This window comes from Coregonus clupeaformis, chromosome 29 (genome assembly GCF_020615455.1).
Source record: "Coregonus clupeaformis isolate EN_2021a chromosome 29, ASM2061545v1, whole genome shotgun sequence".
In the NCBI taxonomy this organism is placed as follows: Eukaryota; Metazoa; Chordata; class Actinopteri; order Salmoniformes; family Salmonidae; genus Coregonus; species Coregonus clupeaformis.
This window is the reverse complement of record NC_059220.1, coordinates 8272161-8298256: the sequence shown is the minus strand read 5'-3', so window position 1 is coordinate 8298256 and position 26096 is coordinate 8272161. Positions and strand designations below refer to the sequence as shown.

Sequence of the window (26096 nt, the reverse complement as noted above, 5' to 3'; positions counted from 1 at the left end):
TAATTAAATCACAAACAGTGTCACCAGCAAAGCACCCCCACACCATAACACCTCCTCCTCCATGCTTTACGATGGGAACCACACATGCGGAGATCATCCGTTCACCCACACCACGTCTCACAAAGACACAGTGGTTGGAACCCAAAATCGCAAATTTGGACTCCAGACCAAAGGACAATTTCCACCGGTCTAATGTCCATTGCTCGTGTTTCTTGGCCCAAGCAGGTCTTCTTCTTATTGGTGTCCTTTAGTAGTGGTTTCTTTGCAGCAATTCGACCATGAAGGCCTTATTCACACAGTCCCCTCTGAACAGTTGATGTTGAGATGTGTCTGTGACTTGAACTCTGTGAAGCATTTATTTGGGCTGCAATTTCTGAGGCAGGTAACTCTAATGAACTTATCCTCTGCAGCAGAGGTAACTCTGGGTCTTCCATTCCTGTGGTGGTCTTCATGAGTGCCAGTTTCATCATAGCGCTTGATGGTTTTTGTGACTGCACTTGAAGAAACTTTGAAAGTTCTTGAAATGTTCCGTATTGACTGACCTTCATGTCTTAAAGTAATGATGGACTGTCGTTTCTCTTTGCTTATTTGAGCTGTTCTTGCCATAATACATTTAAATTTTTAATATTTTTTAAATTTTTACATAATACCTTGTCACAACACAACTGATTGGCTCAAACGCATTAAGGAAAGAAATTCCACAAATTAACTTTTAAGAAGGCACACCTGTTAATTGAAATGCATTCCAGGTGACTACCTCATGAAGCTGGTTGAGAGAATGCCAAGAGTGTGCAAAGCTGTCATCAAGGCAAAGGGTGGCTATTTGAAGAATCTCAATTGTTTAACACTTTTTTGGTTACTACATGATTCCATATGTGTTATTTCATAGTTTTGATATCTTCACTATTATTCTACAATGTAAGAAATAGTCAAAATAAAGAAAACCCTTGAATGAGAAGGTGTGTTCAAACTTTTGACTGGTAGTGTATGTGATAGTATAAACATGTAAGCAAGTTTTGAAATGATTATGTTTTAGTCAGATATATTTGTTTGGGCATCTTGCGTTCAATTTGCAAAACAATTATGATCCCTGCTTTAGATTGAGTTTCTGAGAGGTCAGTCCAGCGGTGTAATCATTAGCCCAAACAGTTAAACGAGAGTTTCTATTGGACAAATTCAGGTAGGTCCCTCCCCGTTTGGTTCCGTTTGCTTCCGTTTGGTTCCGTTTGGTTCCTAGTGAATACACCCCGGTTGAGACCCAACTATGACTTCAATTTCAAGCCCTTCAGTTTGTGCACTCCCCCCAGTACATTCCAGTGTGTCATGGAGTGCATGTTTGGAGTCTGTCACTACCAATCTGTCCCTTTGGCTTTACATCAATGGAGATTTTGGGTCGGGGAAACCAGCCCTAGAAGTCAGTATTGAGTCTGAGAGGTCAGTCCTGTTAGAACCAACTATGGTTCTATATCCGGCTTTTGAACTCTAGATTGAGTTCTGAGTTGTCAATTGAAAGTTGTACATTAACGAACATCAGAGGTGTTTCTAGAACAGAGCAGATTAAAGAGCTGGCATGTCAGCTGTTCCTCTAAGGGTCATTCTTCTACAGACCACTCTGACCAGACTGCCTCTGCTGCGTCAGACAGACCAATGACCAGTGCCAGCCGCTACCTGCAGACAATGGCCTGGTCCTAGACCTGTTTGTGAGGTCTTGTCTTGGTAACGTCTATGGTCATAGACAACCTTGTCTGCTAGCTTGGTTCCAGGTCTGTTTGTGCCGTCTTGTCTTGGTAATTCCTATGGTTGTTGTCATGTTAAATAATAGCCTGTTCCTAGATCTGTTTGTGCTGTCATGCCAATTCTTATAGTCATTGTCATACCAACCTGACGTGACAATGACTATAGCAGTTGGCAGGACAGCACATCGAGATCTAGGAAAAGGCTTGCAGACAAGTGGTGCAGCTCTGTGGATGACTGTGCTGCTTCCAGCCTCTCACAAGACCGCAAAAATACACATTTCCCATTCACATTGGACAATAAAATACTTTGTTGTTGCTGTTAGGTCCCACCACAAAATATTACATGACTGCTCATACACACGTCATCTGTTTATCTACCACTGAAAACACTGCTACTCCTACTGCTCTCTCCTCGTCTGACCATGTGTTCTCGCATACCCCGAGAGCATCTGGTCAGAGGGGTGGTGGTACAGGAATCCTCATCTCTCCCAAGTGGACATTCTCAATTGTTCCCCTAACCCATCTGTCTATCTCCTCATTTGAATTCCATGCTGTCACAGTCACTAGCCCATTTAAGCTTAATATCCTTGTCATCTATCGCCCTCCAGGTTCCCTTGGAGAGTTCATCAATGAGCTTGACGCCTTGATAAGTTCCTTTCCTGAGGATGGCTCACCCCTCACAGTTTTGGGGGATTTCAACCTCCCTATGTCCACATTTGACTCATTTCTCTCTGCCTCCTTCTTTCCACTCCTCTCCTCTTTTGACCTCACCCTCTCACCGTCCCCCTACTCACAAGGCAGGCAATACGCTTGACCTCATCTTCACTAGATGCTGCTCCTCTACTAATCTCACTGCAACTCCCCTCCATGTCTCCGACCACTACTTTGTTTCCTTTTCTCTCTCGCTCTCCTCCCACACTACTCACTCTGCCCCTACACAGATGGTAATGCGCCGCCGCAACCTTCGCTCTCTCTCCCACTACTCTCTCCTCTTCCATCCTATCATCTCTTCCCTCTGCTCAATCCTTCTCCCTCCAATCTCCTGATTCTGCCTCCTCAACCCTCCTCTCCTCCCTTTCTGCATCCTTTGACTCTCTGTGTCCCCTATCCTCCCGGCCGGCTCGGTCCTCCCCCTCCAGCTCCGTGGCTTGATGACTCATTGCGAGCTCACAGAACAGAGCTCCGGGCAGCGGAGCGGAAATGGAAGAAAACTAAACTCCCTGCCGACCTGGCATCTTTTCACTCCCTCCTCTCTACATTTTCTTCATCTGTTTCTGCTGCTAAGGCCACCTTCTATCACTCTAAATTCCAAGCATCTGCCTCTAACCCTAGGAAGCTCTTTGCCACATTTTCCTCCCTCCTGAATCCTCCCCCCCTCCTCTCTCTCTGTGGATGACTTCGTCAACCACTTTGAAAAGAAGGTTGACGACATCCGATCCTCGTTTGTTAAGTCTAATGACACTGCTGGTCCTGCTCACACTGCCCTACCCTATGCTTTGACTTCTTTCTCCCCTCTCTCTCCAGATAAAATCCTGCGACTTGTGACTGCAGGCCGCCCAACAACCTGCCCGCTTGACCCCATCCCCTCCTCTCTTCTCCAGACCATCTCCGGTGACCTTCTCCACTACCTCACCTCGCTGATCAACTCATCCTTGACCGCTGGCCATGTCCCTTCCGTCTTCAAGAGAGCGAGAGTTGCTCCCCTTCTCAAAAAACCAACACTCGACCCCACTGATGTCAACAACTACAGACCAGTATCCCTTCTTTCTTTTCTTTCCAAAACTATTGAGCGTGCCGTCTTTAGCCAACTCTCTTGCTATCTCTCTCAGAATGACCTTCTTGATCCAAACCAATCAGGTTTCAGGACTGGTCATTCAACTGAGACTGCTCTTCTCTGTGTCACGGAGGCTCTCCGCACTGCTAAAGCTAACTCTCTCTCCTCTGCTCTTGTCCTTCTAGACCTGTCTGCTGCCTTTGATACTGTGAACCATCAGATCCTCCTCTCCACCCTCTCCGAGCTGGGCATCTCCGGCGCGGCTCACTCCTGGATTGCGTCCTACCTGACCGGTCGCTCCTACCAAGTGGCGTGGCGAGAAGCTGTCTCCGCACCACGTGCTCTCACCACTGGTGTCCCCCAGGGCTCAGTTCTAGGCCCTCTCCTTTTCTCCCTATACACCAAGTCACTTGGCTCTGTCATATCCTCACACGGCCTCTCCTATCATTGCTACGCTGACGATACACAACTAATCTTCTCCTTTCCCCCTTCTGATAACCAGGTGGCGAATCGCATCTCTGCATGTCTGGCAGACATATCAGTATGGATGACGGATCACCACCTCAAGCTGAACCCTGGCAAGACGGAGCTGCTCTTCCTCCCGGGAAGGACTGCCCGTTCCATGATCTCGCCATCACGGTTGACAACTCCGTTGTGTCCTCCTCCCAGAGTGCGAAGAGCCTTGGCGTGACCCTGGACAACACCCTGTCGTTCTCCGCTAACATCAAGGCGGTGACCCGCTCCTGCAGGTTCATGCTCTACAACATTCGGAGAGTACGACCCTGCCTCACACAGGAAGCGGCACAGGTCCTAATCCAGGCACTTGTCATCTCCCGTCTGGATTACTGCAACTCGCTGTTGGCTGGCCTCCCTGCATGTGCCATTAAACCCCTACAACTCATCCAGAATGCCGCAGCCCGTCTGGTGTTCAACCTTCCCAAGTTCTCTCACGTCACCCCCCTCCTCCGCACACTCCACTGGCTTCCAGTTGAAGCTCGCATCCGTTACAAGACCATGGTGCTTGCCTTTGGAGCAGCGAGGGGAACGGCACCTCTGTACCTTCGGGCTCTGATCAGTCCCTACACCCAAACGAGGGCATTGCGTTCATCCACCTCTGGCCTGCTGGCTCCCCTTCCTCTGCGGAAGCATAGTTCCCGCTCAGCCCAGTCAAAACTGTTCGCTGCTCTGGCACCCCAATGGTGGAACAAGCTCCCTCACGACGCCAGGACAGCGGAGTCACTCACCACCTTCCGGAGACATTTGAAACCCCACCTCTTTAAGGAATACCTGGGATAGGATAAAGCAATCCTTCTACCCCCCCACACACACAGCGGAGTCGCTCACCACCTTCCGGAGACATTTGAAACCCCACCTCTTTAAGGAATACCTGGGATAGGATAAAGTAATCCTTCTACCCCCCAAAAAAATTGTAAAGTGGTTATCCCACTGGCTATAGGGTGAATGCATCAATTTGTGAGTCGCTCTGGACTAGAGCGTCTGCTAAATGACGTAAATGTGCCCTTGAGCAAGGCACTTAACCCTAATTGCTCCTGTAAGTCGCTCTGGATAAGAGCGTCTGCTAAATGACTTAAATGTAAATGTAAATGTATCAACACAATCACATGGCTATCTCCCTCCCCCTCGCTCTCTCTCCCCCTCCCTCCCCCTCGCTCTCTCTCATACACATGCCTGTTATTACAATGTAGTCAATGTAACATTCACTGAAGACATTTTAGTCATTTAGCAGACGCTCTTATCCAGAGCAACTTACAGTTAGTGCATTAATCTTAAGATTGCTGATATGTGGTTGGCCCACCTAGCTGAGTCAATCCTAGTTGTAACAGGTCAAGTGGGAGTATTAGTGTTCTCAACTTGGGGCATGATGACAACAGCATTGACTCCTCCCTCCTACCACGTTGAGTCTGAGTTCATATCTGGTGGCGTTTCGGTCAATACTCAGTTAACTCCAAAATAAAACTAAATCTAGCTGTCCAAAAGCAAATTATTTTTTATTTCTCTGGCACTGGTTGTGCATGAGTATTAGGTCATAAATGGTGAGGTGGTCCTTGGAAGAGAAGTGCTGAGGGATCTGTCTGTCTGAGAGCCGGGAGGAGGAGGGAGAAGATTCTTTGTCAGCAGACAGAGAGAACTGGTTCAGGTGCACGACTGTAATTCTGTGAAAGTTGGGCTTCTACAAACAAAATCTGCACATTTTTGATGGACTAAGCTTACAATAAAAAATCTCGGAACTCTAAAAAGACAAGATAGCGTCATCAACTAGAATCAGGAATTATATTTTTAAAAACGTACACAAATATTCTACTGTATAATTTGGGACATAAATCAGTGAAGATCCTGTAGAACTGTAGCCACTGTTTTCAATGTGAGAAAGACTTCCTGTGTTTTTATAACATACAGTATATGGCAAATAAACTTGAAGCTTGAACTCTTTTGGTGCATGACACTCAGCTAAGAGCCAGTGCGTTAAAGCAAAGTCCCATTACTCATCTGTAGCGACATCTCTGACTCCCAGGCCCTTCAGCGGAAGACAAGCGGAACACAGTAATAATTACATGGATTAATATTTACAAACCAAATGTGACAGTATGTCAGCGCACACAATCAGACGCTAGGCTAGGAGGATCTGGGAGGGAACAGGCTGACTTGCTGCTTCACAAACAAGACCTAAGCACGCACACACACACACACACACACACACACACACACACACACACACACACACACACACACACATTTCCTTGGTCTGCTTCTGATCTGATAATGTGAGAGAAAACACTACCTTATCTCCTGGGATCACTGCTTTTATCAGCACGTAGTGTATGCTATCTCTCTCTCACTCTCTCGCTCTCTCTCACATGCACGCACGCACCTCCATCCATCCATCTCCTGTTGACCTCTCTCATCTAAATGCACACAGCATCATGTAGCTACTGTAGCAACCGCCTGGGTTGACGATAGCACAACTAGTCAGCTTCCTTTAGACTGCCTGCTGACACTAATCAACTAGTCAGCTTCCTTTAGACTGCCTGCTGACACTAATCAACTAGTCAGCTTCCTTTAGACTGCCTGCTGACACTAATCAACTAGTCAGCTTCCTTTAGACTGCCTGCTGACACTAATCAACTAGTCAGCTTCCTTTAGACTGCCTGCTGACACTAATCTAGATACTGTGTGTCTGTGTGTGTGTGTGACCTCCTGGAGGAGAATGTGTTCTGAATCCTGCCTCTCAATCGCCCAGAGCTGCTGCCAATGCCTGCCTACATCACAGGACTACTCTACTTCTAACGCCAATGCCGTTGAACCCTTGCATAGATGTCACTTCAATCAACTGTTGTTAAGGACTTTATCATTAGGGCTACTATAGCAGTAAACAAATAATAATGAGTTGTCTCAGGACTAAGACAGGGGGGAACGGCAGGGGGAAGAATTCAGAGGAAATCAGTTAGAAAAGATAGCTAGGTATAGGGGCATATCAAAGCCAATTCTGAGGCACTTACCTTTTAGTAGGAGTAGGTACGCCAGAGGACATGAGCATTGTGTTGTTCACGTTGTTGGCTACTGGCTTCGGCTGACTGTAGTAAAACAAGATTACAGGACTTTATTGCTACACTGTATGTGAAATATACATTGTATACTGATAGTATTCACTGGGTTGATCAGAGGGTTATGTCTCTACAGGGGAGGACAAAATACATTTGCATGAAAATGTAAATTACTGTAATATTCATGCATAAGCAATCATGACTGTAAACTAGAATCAATGGATGCAACCTTACGTGTTGAAGCACTATTCTTATCATACAGGGAACAACTGTACTGTATGTAGAAGATTGCTACTGATTGTGCTGTACAGCATGTGTGAGTTAATTTGTTTGAAGGAATAATATATTTGGCATTTTGATTTTAATGCTATAAGCTTAAAACGAATTAAAACCAAACAAGAGGCACAAAAGCAGACAAATAATGTAATTAAAGTAGAAGTGGGTGGTTGGTGAGGAAGTGGGAAAGGAAAGGTGACACTACAGAAGGTCATTTGGGAGAATAAACAAAGAGGTCCATCTTGCTTTTATATCAGCAGTGCTGTCCTGGCTGGCTGGGGCTCTCTCTGTTTGGTCCTGGCTGGCTGAGGCTCTCTCTGTTTGGTCCTGTGCTGTCCTGGCTGGCTGGCTGGGGCTTTCTGTTTGGTCCTGTCCTGGCTGGCTGGCTGGGGCTCTCTCTGTTTGGTCCTGTGCTGTCCTGGCTGGGTCTCTCTCTGTTTGGTCCTGTGCTGGCTGGAGCTCTCTCTGTTTGGTCCTGTGCTGGCTGGAGCTCTCTCTGTTTGGTCCTGTGCTGTCCTGGCTGGGTCTCTCTCTGTTTGGTCCTGTGCTAGCTGGCTGGCTGGGGCTCTCTCTGTTTGGCCCTGTGCTGGCTGGCTGGCTGGGGCTCTCTCTGTTTGGTCCTGTGCTGGCTGGCTGGCTGGGGCTCTCTCTGTTTGGTCCTGTGCTAGCTGGCTGGCTGGGGCTCTCTCTGTTTGGTCCTGTGCTGGCTGGCTGGCTGGCTGGGGCTCTCTCTGTTTGGCCCTGTGCCGGCTGACTGGCTGGCTGGGGCTCTCTCTGTTTGGTCCTGTGCTGGCTGACTGGCTGGCTGGGGCTCTCTCTGTTTGGTCCTGTGCTGGCTGGCTGGCTGGGGCTCTCTCTGTTTGGTCCTGTGCTGGCTGGCTGGCTGGGGCTCTCTCTGTTTGGTCCTGTGCTAGCTGGCTGGGGCTCTCTCTGTTTGGTCATGTGCTAGCTGGCTGGCTGGGGCTCTCTGTTTGGTCATGTGCTAGCTGGCTGGCTGGGGCTCTCTCCGTTTGGTCCTGTGCTAGCTGGCTGGCTGGGGCTCTCTCCGTTTGGTCCTGTGCTAGCTGGCTGGCTGGCGCTCTCTCTGTTTGGTCCTGTGCTGGCTGGCTGGCTGGCTGGGTCTCTCTCTGTTTGGTCCTGTGCTGGCTGGCTGGCTGGCTGGCTGGGGCTCTATCTGTTTGGTCCTGTGCTGGCTGGCTGGCTGGGGCTCTCTCTGTTTGGTCCTGTGCTGGCTGGCTGGCTGGGGCTCTCTCTGTTTGGTCCTGTGCTGGCTGGCTGGCTGGGGCTCTCTCTGTTTGGTCTTGTGCCGGCTGGCTGGCTGGCTGGGGCTCTCTCTGTTTGGTCCTGTGCCGGCTGGGGCTCTCTCTGTTTGGTCCTGTGCTAGCTGGCTGGCTGGGGCTCTCTCTGTTTGGTCCTGTGCTAGCTGGCTGACTGGGGCTCTCTCTGTTTGGTCCTGTGCTAGCTGGGGCTCTCTCTGTTTGGTCCTGTGCCGGCTGGGGCTCTCTCTGTTTAGTCCTGTGCTAGCTGGCTGGCTGGGGCTCTCTCTGTTTGGTCCTGTGCTAGCTGGCTGACTGGGGCTCTCTCTGTTTGGTCCTGTGCTAGCTGGGGCTCTCTCTGTTTGGTCCTGTGCTGGCTGGCTGGCTGGGGCTCTCTCTGTTTGGTCCTGTGCTGGCTGGGGCTCTCTCTGTTTGGTCCTGTGCTGGCTGGCTGGCTGGGGCTCTCTCTGTTTGGTCCTGTGCTGGCTGGCTGGCTGGCTGGGGCTCTCTCTGTTTGGTCCTGTGCTGGCTGGCTGGCTGGCTGGCTGGGGCTCTATCTGTTTGGTCCTGTGCTGGCTGGCTGGCTGGGGCTCTCTCTGTTTGGTCCTGTGCTGGCTGGCTGGCTGGGGCTCTCTCTGTTTGGTCCTGTGCTGGCTGGCTGGCTGGCTGGGGCTCTCTCTGTTTGGTCCTGTGCTGGCTGACTGGCTGGCTGGGGCTCTCTCTGTTTGGTCCTGTGCTGGCTGGCTGGCTGGGGCTCTCTCTGTTTGGTCCTGTGCTGGCTGGCTGGCTGGGGCTCTCTCTGTTTGGTCCTGTGCTAGCTGGCTGGGGCTCTCTCTGTTTGGTCATGTGCTAGCTGGCTGGCTGGGGCTCTCTCTGTTTGGTCATGTGCTAGCTGGCTGGCTGGGGCTCTCTGTTTGGTCATGTGCTAGCTGGCTGGCTGGGGCTCTCTCTGTTTGGTCCTGTGCTGGCTGGCTGGCTGGGGCTCTCTCTGTTTGGTCCTGTGCTGGCTGGGGCTCTCTCTGTTTGGTCCTGTGCTGGCTGGCTGGCTGGCTGGCTGGCTGGGGCTCTATCTGTTTGGTCCTGTGCTGGCTGGCTGGCTGGGGCTCTCTCTGTTTGGTCCTGTGCTGGCTGGCTGGCTGGCTGGGGCTCTCTCTGTTTGGTCTTGTGCCGGCTGGCTGGCTGGCTGGGGCTCTCTCTGTTTGGTCCTGTGCCGGCTGGGGCTCTCTCTGTTTGGTCCTGTGCTAGCTGGCTGGCTGGGGCTCTCTCTGTTTGGTCCTGTGCTAGCTGGCTGACTGGGGCTCTCTCTGTTTGGTCCTGTGCTAGCTGGGGCTCTCTCTGTTTGGTCCTGTGCCGGCTGGGGCTCTCTCTGTTTGGTCCTGTGCTAGCTGGCTGGCTGGGGCTCTCTCTGTTTGGTCCTGTGCTAGCTGGCTGACTGGGGCTCTCTCTGTTTGGTCCTGTGCTAGCTGGGGCTCTCTCTGTTTGGTCCTGTGCTGGCTGGCTGGCTGGGGCTCTCTCTGTTTGGTCCTGTGCTGGCTGGCTGGGGCTCTCTCTGTTTGGTCCTGTGCCGGCTGGCTGTCTGGGGCTCTCTCTGTTTGGTCGTGTGCCGGCTGGCTGGCTGGGGCGCTCTCTGTTTGGTCCTGTGTTGGCTGGCTGGCTGGGGCTCTCTCTGTTTGGTCGTGTGCCGGCTGGCTGGCTGGGGCTCTCTCTGTTTGGTCGTGTGCCGGCTGGCTGGCTGGGGCGCTCTCTGTTTGGTCCTGTGTTGGCTGGCTGGCTGGGGCTCTCTCTGTTTGGTCCTGTGCTGGCTGGATGGCTGGGGCTCTCTCTGTTTGGTCCTGTGCTGGCTGGCTGGGGCTCTCTCTGTTTGGTCCTGTGCTAGCTGGCTGGGGCTCTCTGTTTGGTCCTATGCTAGCTGGCTGGCTGGAGATCTCTCTGTTTGGTCCTGTGCTGGCTGGCTGGGGATCTCTCTGTTTGGTCCTGTGCTGGCTGGCTGGCTGGGGATCTCTCTGTTTGGTCCTGTGCTGGCTGGCTGGCTGGCTGGCTGGGCTCTCTCTGTTTGGTCCTGTGCTGGCTGGCTGGCTGGGGCTCAGTCCAGGTTTACCCATACATCTCCGTTTTGGATAGATAGCTCTTCGTGTTGTTTGTTTAGTGTTTTCCAATTTTCCCAGAAGTGGTTAGAGTCTATGGATTCTTCAATTACATTGAGCTGATTTCTGACATGCTGTTCCTTCTTTTTCCATAGTGTATTTCTGTATTGTTTTAGTGATTCACCATAGTGGAGGCGTAGACTCAGGTTTTCTGGGTCTCTATGTTTTTGGTTTGTGACGTCACGAGAGGCTACACAGCTTTCAGCGGGATTGCTCAAGTAGTGCAAGGAGACAAGGTTCAAACAAAACAAGGATTTTATTATAGGTCTTGGGAAATTAACGAAAATATAACAAAATTCTGTTCTCTTGTGGCTCTTTAAGGGTTAACAGTTCAGGGATGTCTCTTCCACAACCAAAGTCATAATTCTCACTCGCTCAGATAACTTTTCCCCAGCCTTACTGTAGTCCACGTTGCAGCTAGTGGCCAACCCAGCAAAAAGTCCTTCCAAATGTCTCTCACGTATTTCCACAGGTGCATATATCCAAAGGTGAGTATTTCCCAAAGGTAAGTATCTCCAAATCCTTATATTCCTCATGGAAGTGGACGTGCAGCACTCTTGTCCTCCAGAGAGCCCCGGTTGGAGACTGTGTCTCTTCACTTCCCAAACCTTCAGCTCATCAGCTCCTCATTTGTTTCAGCTGCGTGGGAAGATTGGCCATAGAGGGGTGGAGTTCCCGACCATACCAGCAGATGGAGCCATAGCTGTCTGGGTTTGCAGCCACCTCAGGGGGATGTAACGTCCCTCCAGGACACAGCCTCTCGTGACATCACACATCCCCCTCCTCGGGACCGACGTCCTCGTCGGGTAAAGGCAGCGAAGAAGGCATCACGCCGGGAGAGGGCGTCCGCATTGCCGTGGTGCTTGCCAGACTGCTCTCTCTTCAACTCCTCCAACTCTAGGACCAGGGACTCAGGCTCCTGTTGTCTCTCCTTGAGTTTCTTACTGAACGCATCAGCCTTGGTTTTAGCAGAGTTTAGCTTCTGTTGAGCAGCTTTCAGTTCCTTCTCTCTCTCTGCCTCCGCATTCTTCATCTTGTTCTCCAACACCTTGTACTTCTCTTCTGCCTTCTTCTGGACCTCCTTACTACTGCGCAGGGTCTCCTCACACTCCTCGATGGTCCTGCGCAGCCTCTCCAGCTCCTCCTGTTGCTTAGGGAAGGAGCTCTGTTGGAGTTTAGCCTGGAGGATATCTAACTCTTCTGTCTTCATGTCTAACTGTTGCTTTAACAAACGATACCTCTCAGCGGTCCCCTTCAGACCAGACAGTTCTTTGTCCAGATTCTGTAGCTCCGTCTCTGTGTCGGTCTGGGCACCTGCCATCCCTATCAGAGCCCGGGGCGGGAGTGAGTAACTCGGCGGATTGCACCGGAGCCTTCCCAGGATGAGTCTTGCCTCTCCGTTTCCGAGGTACTCGGGTTATCCTCTCCTGAGACTCTCTCCAGAGTGGGTAAAAGGCTGGGCAGTCTCGTCCAATTAGGACAGGGACGGGGAGGGAATCAACCACCCCCGCCGTCGTGTGTATGGTTCCCCCTGTGCTGGTCATTGTAAGTTCAGTAATGGGGTATTCTCTGGTGTCCCCATGGACACAGGAAACTGGGAGGACTTTCCCCGGGGTCAGACACGTTGGGCCCACCAAATCCTTACGCACCAGGGTGGCCCGGCTACCAGAATCCAGTAAGGCCTCCACATCATGGTGATTCACAGTTACCGGGCAGGTGGGGGTCGATCTGGGCCGCCATCTACGACTCCCAAGAGCGAGGCAAAACGGTGTGTGGGTGCTGAGCTGGAGGACTCCGCAGTGGGCATAGGTTCATCGGCTGGTTTCCCACACTGCCAGGAGATATGTCCCATCTCCCCACACCGGTAACACTGTCGAGTTTCCCCCCTCCTGGTGTACTCTTCTTGGACCCGCCTGGTTTCTGGCTCCCCCTGGAGCCGGGATAAGTCCTGACGTGGCTGGGTTCGAGACCTTGGGGTCCTTTGGACGGGTTCTTCCCATTTGTGGTGGGGCCGCACTCCTGGGGTCTTTTCGGGAAGCATTCAGCATCTCCGCTGTGGCCTGGTACTTTTCCACAGCTTCCACGGTCAGATCAGCCGTGGTCAAGGCCTGTTGACTGATGAACCGTTTTGCCTCATAAGGCAGGGCGCGTGAGGTAACGATCCACCACAACGGCCTCCACCACCGCCGCTGCTGTATTCCTCTGCGGATCCAGCCATTTCCTTGCGATTCGGACAAGTTCATGCATCTGCGCCCGAGGAGGTTGGTCTGGTTGGAAGGTCCAGCTGTGAAAGCGCTGGGCCATACCAAACTTTGTGAGTCCATATCTGCTGAGGATCTCAGACTTCAGGGCATCATAGTCAGTAACCTGGTCAGGGCCCAGGTCCCGGACAGCATTCAGCGATTCCCCGGTTAGAAAGGGGGCTAACAGACCAACCCACTGTTGCTTGGGCCAGGCTTCCCTAGTGGCCGTGCCCTCAAATGCATGCAGGTATGCCTCAATGTCATCGGTAGCTCCCATCTTAGATATAAAGTCACTTGCCTTTATTGGGCGGGTATTTTGGACAACCCTCTGTCTCTGCAACTGCAATTCCTCTGCCTTCAGAAGGTTGGCTTTCTTTTGCTCCTCCAAGAGAGCCACGTTTGCTTGCATCTGGGCTTGCTGGCCAGCAACAAGGGCTTTCAATATGTCCTCCATTTCCGTCGGCGGGGAGCCTACGGCCAACTTGGAAAACTGGGTGATCAAACCTTCGGTATCCTCCTCTGACATGCACTATTAACGCTTGAGCTTGCCCGTATTCACCACCATCTGTGACGTCACGAGAGGCTACACAGCTTTCAGCGGGATTGCTCAAGTAGTGCAAGGAGACAAGGTTCAAACAAAACAAGGATTTTATTATAGGTCTTGGGAAATTAACGAAAATATAACAAAATTCTGTTCTCTTGTGGCTCTTTAAGGGTTAACAGTTCAGGGATGTCTCTTCCACATCCAAAGTCATAATTCTCACTCGCTCAGATAACTTTTCCCCAGCCTTACTGTAGTCCACGTTGCAGCTAGTGGCCAACCCAGCAAAAAGTCCTTCCAAATGTCTCTCACGTATTTCCACAGGTGCATATATCCAAAGGTGAGTATTTCCCAAAGGTAAGTATCTCCAAATCCTTATATTCCTCATGGAAGTGGACGTGCAGCACTCTTGTCCTCCAGAGAGCCCCGGTTGGAGACTGTGTCTCTTCACTTCCCAAACCTTCAGCTCATCAGCTCCTCATTTGTTTCAGCTGCGTGGGAAGATTGGCCATAGAGGGGTGGAGTTCCCGACCATACCAGCAGATGGAGCCATAGCTGTCTGGGTTTGCAGCCACCTCAGGGGGATGTAACGTCCCTCCAGGACACAGCCTCTCGTGACATCACAGGTTGGATAGGTTTCTCAATTTCTTTCTTAGGTTTTTGCATTCTTCATCAAACCATGTTATTGTTTTCTGTTAGAGATTTTTTTATTTGAATGGGATGCTGAGAGGTCAAATATACTGTTTAGGTTTTCTACTGCCAGGTTTACACCTTCACTATTACAGTGGAACGTTTTGTCCAGGAAGTTGGCTAAAAGGGATTTAATTTGTTGTTGCCAACTTGTTTTTTGGTCGGTTTCGACACTACTTCCCTTCCATCTATAGCATTTCTTAATATCATTCAGTTCCTTTGGCTTTGATGCCTCATGATTGAGTATTGCTCTGTTCAAGTAGACTGTGATTTTGCTGTGGTCTGATAGGGGTGTCAGTGGGCTGACTGAGAACTCTCTGAGTTGAGGTCAGTGATAAAGTAGTCTACAGTACTACTGCCATGAGATGAGCTATAGGTGTACCTACCATAGGAGTCCCCTCGAAGCCTACCATTGACTATGTACATACCCAGCGTGCGACAGAGCTGCAGGAGTTGTGACCAGTTTTTGTTGGTTATGTTGTCATAGTTGTGCCTAGGGGGGCATATGGGGGAGGGAATGCAGTCACCTCCAGGTAGGTGTTTGTCCCCCTGTGTGCTGAGTGTGTCAGGTTCTTGTCCAGTTCTGGCATTTAGGTTGCCACAGACTAGTACATGTCCCTGGGTCTGGAAATGATTGATTTCCCCCTCCAGGATGGAGAAGCTGTCTTCATTAAAGTATGGGGATTCTAGTGAGGGGATATAGGTAGCACACAGGAGGACATTTTTCTCTGTTGAGATCATTTCCTTTAGAATTTCTAGCCAAATGTAAAATGTTCCTGTTTTGATTCATTTAATATAGTGAGTTAGGTCTGCTCTATACCAAATCAGCATACCCCCTGAGTCCCTTCCCTGTTTCACACCTGGTAGTTTGGTGGATGGGACTACCAGCTCTCTGTAACCTAGAGGGCAACCAGTGGGTCCGTCTCCTCTATACCATGTTTCTTGTAGGATGACAATGTCTGTATTTCCGATTTCTTTGGTGAAGTCCAGGTTCCTGCTCTTTAGGCCAAAGGCAGATGACCTCAGGCCTTGGATATTCCAGGATGAAACAGTGAAGGCTTTGTGTTTCATAAAGTGTCTAATGTTGTTGGTTGTGTGGTTTGGCCTCAGGCCAGTAATTGTGAGCAGAGCCTGCTGAGCATCTGGTACATGCCATTGGCTTGTGCTAGTTTAAGAGTGGGGGTTGGGCCTGTTTGCCTGCTCACGGCCTGGGCGTATGTGTGACTTTCATGTTGAGGCCCTCTTTGCGGGAGTGGGGGGCATGGGGTGGGTAGGAGGGGCATAGGTCTGATCTGAGGGGGCCTAAATGGAGTGTGGGCATGGTTGACTTGGGGGGGGTGTTAAGTGGTTGGGGTGGGGATGTGGCTGGTGGTGCTGTGGTCTGGATGTAGGTACTCACGGCTCTCTCTCTATAGGATCCTAACAGGGTGATCAAATAAAATTTAAGATCCTATCTCTACATCTTTCTAAGCTACAGTTGAAGTCGGAAGTTTACATACACCTTAGCCAAATACATTTAAACTCAGCTTTTTCACAATTCCTGACATTTAATCCCTGTCTTAGGTCAGTTAGGATCACCACTTTATTTTAAGAATGTGAAATGTCCGAATAATAGTAGAGAGAATTATTTATTTCAGCTTTTATTTCTTTCATCACATTCCCAGTGGGTCAGAAGTTTACATACACTCAATTAGTATTTGGTAGCATTGCCTTTAAATTGTTTAACTCGGGTAGCCTTCCACAAGCTTCCCACAATAAGTCGGGTGAATTTTGGCCCATTCCTCCTGACAGAGCTGGTTTGTAGGCCCCCTAGCTCGCACATGCTTTTTCAGTTCTGCCCACAAATTTTCTATAGGATTGAGGTCAGGGCTTTGTGATGGCCACTCCAATACCTTGACTTTGTTGTCCTTAAGCCATTTTGCCACAACTTTAGAAGTATGCTTGGGGTCATAGTCCATTTGGAAGACCCATTTGTGGCCAAGCTTTAACTTCCTGACTGATGTCTTGAGATGTTGCTTCAATATATCCACATAATTTTCCTTCCTCATGATGCCATCTATTTTGTGAAGCGCACCAGTCCCTCCTGCAGCAAAGCTCCCCCACAGCATGATGCTGCCACCCCCATGCTTCACGGTTGGGATGGTGCTCTTCGGCTTGCAAGCCACCCCCATTTTCCTCCAAACGATGGTCATTATGGCCAAACAGTTATATTTTTGTTTCATCAGACCAGAGGAAATTTCTCCAAAAAGTACGATCTTTGTCCCCATGTGCAGTTGCAAACCGTAGTCTGGCTTTTTTATGGCGGTTTTGGAGCAGTGGCTTCTTCCTTGCTGAACGGCCTTTCAGGTTATGTCGATATAGGAGTTGTTTTACTGTGGATATAGATACTTTTGTACCTGTTTCCTCCAACATCTTCACAAGGTCCTTTGCTGTTGATCTAGGATTGATTTGCACTTTTCTGCATCTCTAGGAGACAGAACGAGTCTCCTTCCTGAGCGGTATGACGGCTGGTGGTTCCATGGTGTTTATACTTGCGTACTATTGTTTGTACAGATGAACGTGGTACCTTCAGGCGATTGGAAATTGCTCCCAAGGATGGCTGATTTCTTTTGATTTCCCATGATGTCAAGCAAAGAGGCACTGAGTTTGAAGGTAGGCCTTGAAATACATCCACAGGTACACCTCCGATTGACTCAAATTATGTCAATTAGCCTATCAGAAGCTTCTAAAGCCATGACATCATTTTCTGTAATTTTCCAAGCTGTTTAAAGGCACAGTCAACTTAGCGTATGTAAACTTCTGACCCCTGGAATTGTGATACAGTGAATTATAAGTGAAATAATCTGTCTGTAAACAATTGTTGGAAAAATTACTTGTGTCATGCACAAAGTAGATGTCCTAACAGACTTGCCAAAACTATAGTTTGTTAACAAGAAATGTGTGGAGTGGTTGAAAAACGAGTTTTAATGACTCCAAGTATGTAAACTTCCGACTTCAACTGTATATCTTGAGGTCTTTCATCCATTCTCTCTACAGTATATCTCTTTGTTATATCTTAAATCAGCTACAATTTAAAACAGCCATGAGTACTGACATCATAGTAGTATTAGCATACTGTTCGTTTCTCCAAAATGTGTTCAAAGAATGTTCAACCTTTCTAGTACTGCATCATATTTTCATCAGTATTTCTCTTAATAAGCAACTGAATTCATTATTCACTCACAGTAATACTAACGAGTGAGGGGGCACTCAGGGGGTCAGCAGAGTATTTGCATTACTATGAAGATCCAATATGAGATCCCCCAGAGTCAAGCTAATACTTTGAAAGCACACTTAAGCAATAAGGCTCGAGTGGGTGTGGTATATGGCCGCGTTGCGTCACGCCTAAGAACAGCCCTTAGCCGTGGTATATTGGCCATGTACCACAAACCCCTGAGGTGCCTTATTGCTATTATAAACTGGCTACCAACGTAATTAGAGCAGTAAAAATACATGTTTTGTCATACCAGTGGTATACGGTCTGATATACCTCGGCTGTCAGCCAAATCAGCATTCAGGGCTTGAACCACCCAGTTTATAATAAGGAACATTTTTAACTACTATTTTTAAACCTCTACATAATATCTCAAGTCCAAAACAATAAAAACATGTTGATCCTGTTCAGATAAGGAAAAGGGGAGGTCTGACATTGATGTTGACAGTGAAATAGGAATAGAGTGTGAAATATATCTCTAGTTGAGTAAAATACTGACAAACAAGTCCAATCTCAACTAAAATATTTATGACTAACTCCAATAGCATAAAAAGCCATCGTCCACTTTCATCCAGGACCCTAATACTATAATAACTGAGATAAGAAGATATGATGAGATCTCACTCACCTCCTTTAGAGGGTAGAAAGCACCTGTCCGGGCTAGCCAAATACATCCAACCATTCAAGCGCTGCTGTAGCCAGCTGCCTACCCTGGTCCGCTCTGCTCTTGACTGATCCAGCAGCATCTTAATGAACTACACTGTTGCTGTCTCCAAGGAGACCCAGCAGTCACATGACTCGATACTTGATTATTTCTCTCTCTCTCACTCTCACTCTCTCTTACTGAGAGCAGCAGCACAGTCTTGATGTCCACACATGAGCGATGCCCCAAATGCTTATCTATTCTCTATACAGTGATCACCTATAAACACAGCTGCCCCTTCATTAAAGCCGTTAGATGCAGTTTCTTATAGCGGGCCGACAGTTTTAGTACTCATCACTGCATTCTCTACCAGAAAGTTGGTTGGCCCTCTTTGATGTCCTGTAGGTTGATACATTGCAATATTTTCATTCATAAATCCCTTTTACAAAAACTCCCACTGTATCTAACATCATTACAAAACTTCAGACATGAGTTACCACACCCAGTCTCAGGGCTAACTCTGGAAAGTCCTTTGGTCTCGTAGTTAGGTAAATCAGTTTTTAGTTCTTGCACCTTATTTGTGGAACAATCTTCCAAATGTTCTTAATAATTTGATGTTTTGGTGCCTCTAGAGCAATTCAGAAAACTGATTGAGGACCTTATTACTGATTGTTTTTTGCTTGTATTTATATTTTGATATGTGCATTTTCTGTCATTTCTGTAATTCAAGGCTCATCTGTAAAAGAGACCTTGGTCTCAGTATGACTACCTGATAAAAATAAAGGTAAAAATAAATCAAATTTTATTTGAAAAAATCAGACTGCTGCTGATGATTTCAGTCACGTGATGTCACAACGTTCCACAACCCACTCAGAGGTGCCACAGAGGTCAAAAGGTTAAATAATAAGAATAAGTCAACAGAATATTTAGGCATTCTAGGATCAAAGTCCTGCAATGAGCAAGCTTAGCGTTGTCACGACCAGTGTGCATCTAATGGCAATGTATGACATTCTCCTCATTGTGCCTTGCGTGTGGCATCGAGGACAGAGAAGATCAGGCTGCTCTTTCATGATGTCCCCTAGCTTTCATTACAGTATCGCCTCTATTCCTGGTGAGACATCTCTATTTTGTTCTATTTCTGACTTCAGAAATCAGCTTGAAGGAACGCATTTGGAAATAATATATGCAACCTGCAGGCTACAAAAAAAATATAAAATGAATCCACTACTTCCCGGTAATGCACCCTCCCCCTTTCTCTCAGTCGGTCAATATCCCTGTCACAGCTAAATGAATTGCAGAGCCATTTCCGATTGCAAAGACAGTATTGACTATAAGATGATTGAAGGAATAAAACAACGGGAGACATTCAGACATAAAAAACAGTGAGTGAAGGTTGGGTGGTGAAAATATTTACTGTTACACTGAGTATGACCTGGTCACTATTTTAAACTCATTTTTCAGTACAGTACAGTTTTATGCCTAAGGCAGTTGAGGACACAGTAGTTTTATATTTTCTAGATTAACAGTGACAGATAGTCCATCACAAAACCATAACTCTTCTCCCCTTTATGTAGTGTATAAATCCACCGGAAACTCAGTGGAAGTCTGAGGGGATCCTAAAGTCACAGCTTGCTTATAGCCTGCTGAGGAGATATTGTGCCATACCAAGTATTTCCTACCCACTGTCACAAGGGTCTCATTGCCTCAATGGGTTTCAATCCTGACCATTGGCAATAGCCTATACTGTCTTAACACAATGGGTTTCAAACCTGACCATTGGCAATAGCCTATACTGTCTTAACACAATGGGTTTCAATCCTGACCATTGGCAATAGCCTATACTGTCTTAACACAATGGGTTTCAATCCTGACCATTGGCAATAGCCTATACTGTCTTAACACTGCAGCCAGAGTTCCTTTGGGTTCAGGCCTACTGATACACATTCAGGACATTTCCAACCCTTCATCCTCTCTCAGATGTGTCCTTATTAGAAAACAGAAGACTAGATCTGCATCCCCAATGGTAGCCTATTCCCTTTATAGTGCACTACTTTAGTTATTTGAGAAAGTGGATGTATTTCCCTAAAAATGTATTCCAAAAGGGTTCCAGGGAATATAGCTGGAAGGAAGAGCGGTGTTTAATTGCCTCAGATTTTAAATTGAAATATGAAAATTAAGAAGCAGAATCCATGTGCAAAAGAAACATTGTACCATCTGGTCAGAGCAGATATGGTGAGAGTATGATTTTATGAGTTTTGCTTCTAAAGCTTCGGTTTTAAAGTCTAAATATTACTTTCAGCCGCTCATCTAACTTCATTACGGTCCATAATACTGCACTACTCAGACTCATTCCCTGCTGTCACCACAGGGACGGAGGGAGGGAGGGAGGGAGTTATTAGGTACACCACCCCGTTCATGAAAATGGATCGCTCCTACAGACAGTCACAAGGCCGTGGCTTGCTATATAAAGCAGGCAGACAGGCAGACAGGCATCAAGGCATTCAGTTACTGTTCAATTGAGCGTTAGAATGGGCAAAACGAGTGACCTAAGCGACATTGAGAGTGGTATGATAGTCGGTGCCAGGCGCGCCGGATCCAATATCTCAGAAAATGGCCGGCGTCCTGGGCTTTTCATGCATGACAGTGTCTAGGGTTTACCGAGAATGGCGCGACAAACAAAAAACATCCAGTCAGCGGCAGTTCTGTGGGCAAAAACAGCTCGTTGATGAGAGATGTCGAATGAGAATGGCAAGAATCGTATAAGCTAACAGGCTGGCCACAAAAAGACAAATAACGGCGCAGTACAATAGTGGTTTGCAGAATGGCATCTCAGAATGCACAACTCAGCGATTTACTCTCACGAATGGGCTATTGCAGCAGACGACCACACCGGGTTCAACTCTTACCAGAAAAAGCGGCTCCAGTGGGCACGTGATCACCAACACTGGACAATTGAGGAGTGGAAAAACATTGCCTGGTCCAATGAATTACGGTTCCTGTTGCGTCATTCTGATGGCAGAGTCAGGATTTGGCGTAAGCACCATCCTGCCTGGTGTCAACGGTACAGGCTGGTGGCAGTGGTGTACCACCGTCCAATCTGCAGCAAATGCGTGATGCCATCGCTTCAGCATGGACCAACATCCCTGTGGAACGTTTCCAACTTGTAGAATCCATGCCCCGAAGAATTCAGGCTGTTCTGGAGGCAAAACGGGGTCCGACCCGGTACTAGATGGGTGTACCTAATAAACTGTCCGGTGAGTGCAATAACTAATGAAAATCACTTAATACCCCAAAAGAAAACTCCATACTCTTTTATTTTCACACTATGTGGCTTCGTTCTATCTGCTAAATTCATCATATCATTATTTATTTATTTTTGGGGGGTGAAATGCAGTGATATACAGTGCATTCGGAAAGTATTCAGACCCCTTCACCTTTTCCACATTTTGTTATGTTACAGCCTTATTCTAAAATTGATGACATTGTTTCAATCTACACACAATACCCCATAATGACAAAGCCAAAAACAGTTTTTTAGACATTTTTGCAGATGTATTAAAAATAAAAAACGGAAATATCACATTTACATAAGTATTCAGACCCTTTACATAGTACTTTGTTGAAGCACCTTTGGCAGCGACTACAGCCTCAATTCTTCTTGGGTATGATGCTACAAGCTGTATTTGGGAAGTTTCTCCCATTCTTCTCTGCAGATCCTCTCAAGCTCTGTCAGGCTAGATGGGGAGCGTCACTGCACAGCTATTTTCAGGTCTCTCCAGAGATGTTAGATTGCGTTCAAGTCCAGGCTCTGGCTGGGCCACTCAAGGACATTCAGAGACTTGTCCCGAAGCCACTCCTGCGTTGTCTTGGCTATGTGCTTAGGGTCGTTGTCTTGTTGGAAGGTGAACTGTCGCCCCAGTCTGAGGTCCTGAGCGCTCTGGAGCAGGTTTTCATCAAGGATCCTGACTAGTCTCCCAGTCCCTGCCGCTGAAAGACATCCCCACAGCATGATGCTGCCACCACCATGCTTCACCATAGGGATGGTGCCAGGTTTCCACCAGATGTGACGCTTGGCAGAGAATCTTGTTTCTCATGGTCTGAGAGTCCTTTAGGTGCCTTTTTGCAAACTCCAAGCGAATTTTCATGTGCCTTTTACTGAGGAGTCGCTTCCATCTGGCCACTCTACCACAAAGGCCTGATTGGTGGAGTGCTGCAGAGATGGTTGTCCTTCTGTAAGGTTCTCCCATCTCCACAGAGGAACTCTGGAGCTCTGTCAGAGTGACCATCGGTTTCTTGGTCACTTCCCTGACCAAGGCCCTTCTCCCCCGATTACTCAGTTTTGACGGGCGGCCAGCTCTAAGAAGATTTTTGGTGGTTCCAAACTTCTTCCATTTAAGAATGATGGAGGCGACTGTGTTCTTGGGGACCTTCAAAGCTGCAGAAATTTTTTCGTACCCTTCCCCAGATCTGTGCCTTGACACAATCCTGTCTCGGAGTTCTGACATGCACTGTCAACTGTGGGACCTTATATAGACAGGTGTGTGCCCTTCCAAATCATGTCCAATCAATTGAATTTACCACAGGTGGACTCCAATCAAGTAGTAGAAACATCTCAAGGATGATCAATGGAAACAGGATGCACCTGAGCTCAATTTCGAGTCTCATAGCAAAGGGTCTGAATACTTATGTAAATAAGGTATTTCTGTTTTTTTATTTTTAATAGATTTTCAAACATTTCTAAAAACCTGTTTTCGCTTTGTCATTATGGGGTATTGTGTGTAGATTGATGAGGATTTTTTATTTATTTAATCAATTTTAGAATAAGGCTGTAACGTAACAAAATGTAGAAAACGGGAAAGGATCTGAATACTTTCCGACTGCACTGTATATACTCTTATAGTGCTGATATACTCATGCACTCTGGTGTAGAAGCAAATTATAATTTATACTATCAATAATTTGAGCAGCTCCTTTACTATTAATACCATTGATCCATCTGTAATCCCCCGAGCACCCTATAGGGATTCTTTTTTTTCTTTTCTTCATGATTGTTTATACCGATCTAAAACGACACAGATCCGCGATGCTTTAGGCTAGAAACAAGGGAATATACAGTATTTGGTTTAGCTCTATGACATTCCGAAGCTGAGCTGCGACCTTCTGAAGTCGAGGAGTCAAAAGAAATTGCACTTTGCTTGGAATGTAATCTTATACAATGTGGGACTCTGTCGCCATCAATTGATCGATTCACTTTCTGTAAAAGAGAATAATATAATTTAATTGAGAGTTCATATAAATTATCATAATAAAACATATTTGGTTGTGGAATAAAACTTTGGGAAATCGTGTCTAGAATGTATTTACCTTATGATGATTATTATTAGAATTAAAATAGCCTACCTAAAAGATGTTAAGAGTCTTGTTAAACTACTTAGAATTGCAGGAAATTACTTTCAGAACAAAGTGTTCCTACAATCAATAAAAAAAGGGTTGGGGGTGAAGGAGGGCCTTAAATTGTTCTAATGTGAAAAAGGGGGCCCTGGGGTAAAAAGGTTGGGAATCCTTGCTATAGGGCCTCACTCCTGGGTCTGAATTCATAACGCGTCTCAGTAGGAGTTCTGATCTAGGATCAGTCTTGCCTTTTAAATCATAATGAATAAGTGGGGGGGCCTGATCCCAGATCAGCACTCCTACTCTGAGACACTGAATACAGACCCAGGAGTGATTAGGAGTCTGGAGATATTTATTAAAAACCATGCATGGAACACATCGCTCCACGCTGCATGTTTCTTCTTGGTTACTGATTACTACCTTCTCCTCCGCTAAGCTACCTGCCACCCAGGATGTAATTGACAGATGACAGTCAAAAATGACTTTTTGTTTTGACTGAATATATTCTGTTTTTATCAATATATTTAAAGGAACTGCAGATCAGATATATGTTGGTAACAGAAATGTGAAATTGATTAAGGGATACAGTACATATTATTCTGAAATAATATGAAATGTACTGAAATGTAAGTTCAGTTATGTGACAGCCAGTAAGATATAAAACAGTTTCTATAATGACTTCCAAGAAAGGCCTCACAGCCAAAGCCTTAGATTTATAGTAAAGCTCCAGCTTCATTACATAACAACAAACAATGGGTTGATGGGGACCAAAATGCTGTTCAAAGCACCTACAGAAATAGAGTAACTTAAAATGTTATAATAAATAATACCTTTTATTTTAACCGCTTTTCAAGATACCCAATCAGCAAGTAAGTTACAGTGCCTTCAGAAAGTATTCCTACCCCTTGACTTATTCCACATTTTGTTGTGATACAGCTTGAATTCAAAATGGATTGAATAGATTATTTCCCCTCACCAATCTACACACAATGCCCCATAATGACAAAGTGAAAACATGTTTTTAGAAATGTTTGCAGAAATATCTCATTTACATAAGTATTCACACCCCGAGTCAATACTTTGTAGAAACACCTTTGGTGGCGATTACGGCTGTGTGTCTTTCAGGGTAAGTCTCTAAGAACTTTCCACACCTGGATTGTACAACATTTGCCCATTATTCTTTTAAAAATTATTCAAGCTCTGTCAAATTGGTTGTTGATCATTGCTAGACAACCATTTTCAGGTCTTGCCATAGATTTTCAAGCAGATCTAAGTCAAAACTGTAACTGGGCGACTCAGGAACATTCACAGTCTTCTTGTTAAGCAACTCATATAGATTTGGCTTTGTGTTTTAGGTTATTGTCCTGTTGAAAGGTGAATTCATCTCCCAGTGTCTGGTGGAAAGCAGACTGAACTGGGTTTTCCTCTACGATTTTGCCTGTGCATAGCTCCATTCCATTACATTTTTATCCTGAAATACTCCCCAGTCCTTAACAATGACAGGCATACCCATAACATGATGCAGCCACCACTACGCTTGAATATACAGAGTGGTACTCAGTATTGTGTTGTATTGGACTTGCCCCAAACGTAACACTTTGTATTCAGGACAAAATGTGAATTGGTTTGACACATTTTTTGCAGTATTACTTTAGTACATTGTAGCAAACAGGATGCATGTTGTGGAATATTTGTATTCTGTACAGGCTTCCTTCTTTTCGCTCTGTCAATTAGGTTAGTATTGTGGAGTAAGTACAATGTTGTTGATCCATCCTCAGTTTTCTTCTTTCACAGCCATTGAACTCCGTAACTGTTTTAAAGTCACCATTAGCTTCATGGTGAAATCCCTGAGCGGTTTCCTTCCACTCCAGCAACTGAGTTAGGAAGGACACCTGTATCTTTGTAGTGACTGGGTGTTTTGATACACCACCCAAAGTGTAATTAATAACTTTACCATGGTCAAAGGGATATTCAATGTCTTCTTTTGTCATTTTTACCCATCTACCAATAGGTGCCCTTCTTTACGAGGCATTGGAAAACCTCCCTGGTCTTTGTGGTTGAATATGTGCTTGAAATTCACTGCTCGACTAAGGGACCTTATAGATAATTGTATGTGTGGGGTACAGAGATGAGGTAGTCATTCAAAAATCACGTTAAACACTTTTATTGCATACAGTGAGTCCATGCAACTTATTATGTGACTTGTTAAGCTAATTGTTTGTCCTGAACTTATTTAGGCTTGCCATAACAAAGGGGTTGAATACTTATTGACGCAAGACTTTTCAGCTTTTCATTTTTATTAATTTGTAAACATTTCGAAAAACATAATTCCACTTTGACATTAATGGGGCATTGTGTGTAGACCAGTGACAAACAAATCTACATTTAATCTATTTTGAATTCAGGCTGTAACACCACAAAATGTGGAAAAAGTCAAGGGGTGTGAATACTTTCTGAAGGCACTGTATATAATAGAATTACTTAGAATATAATATATCATTATATTTCTATGAAAGCACCCATCTCTCTGTAAACCAACACATCAGATTTCTCACATTTAACTAAATAATCATGGCCCTGCCATTT

The 26096-nt window shown here is 46.6% G+C and overlaps 1 protein-coding gene across 17 annotated transcripts in view; it reads right to left on the bottom strand.

Moving 5' to 3' along the window:
• LOC121544652 (dystrobrevin beta) overlaps positions 1 to 26096 on the bottom strand; it is a 65970-nt gene that overhangs the window by 22539 nt on the left and 17335 nt on the right. For 15 of the 17 annotated variants that reach the window (XM_041854673.1, XM_041854674.1, XM_041854666.1 and 12 more), the window contains exon 11: positions 7029 to 7103. The exons of the other annotated variants lie outside the window; for them this stretch is intronic. In XM_041854673.1, the coding sequence (XP_041710607.1) occupies positions 7029 to 7103 (75 nt within the window). The remainder of the gene's footprint in view (positions 1 to 7028; positions 7104 to 26096) is intronic. 17 annotated transcript variants of the gene reach the window in all.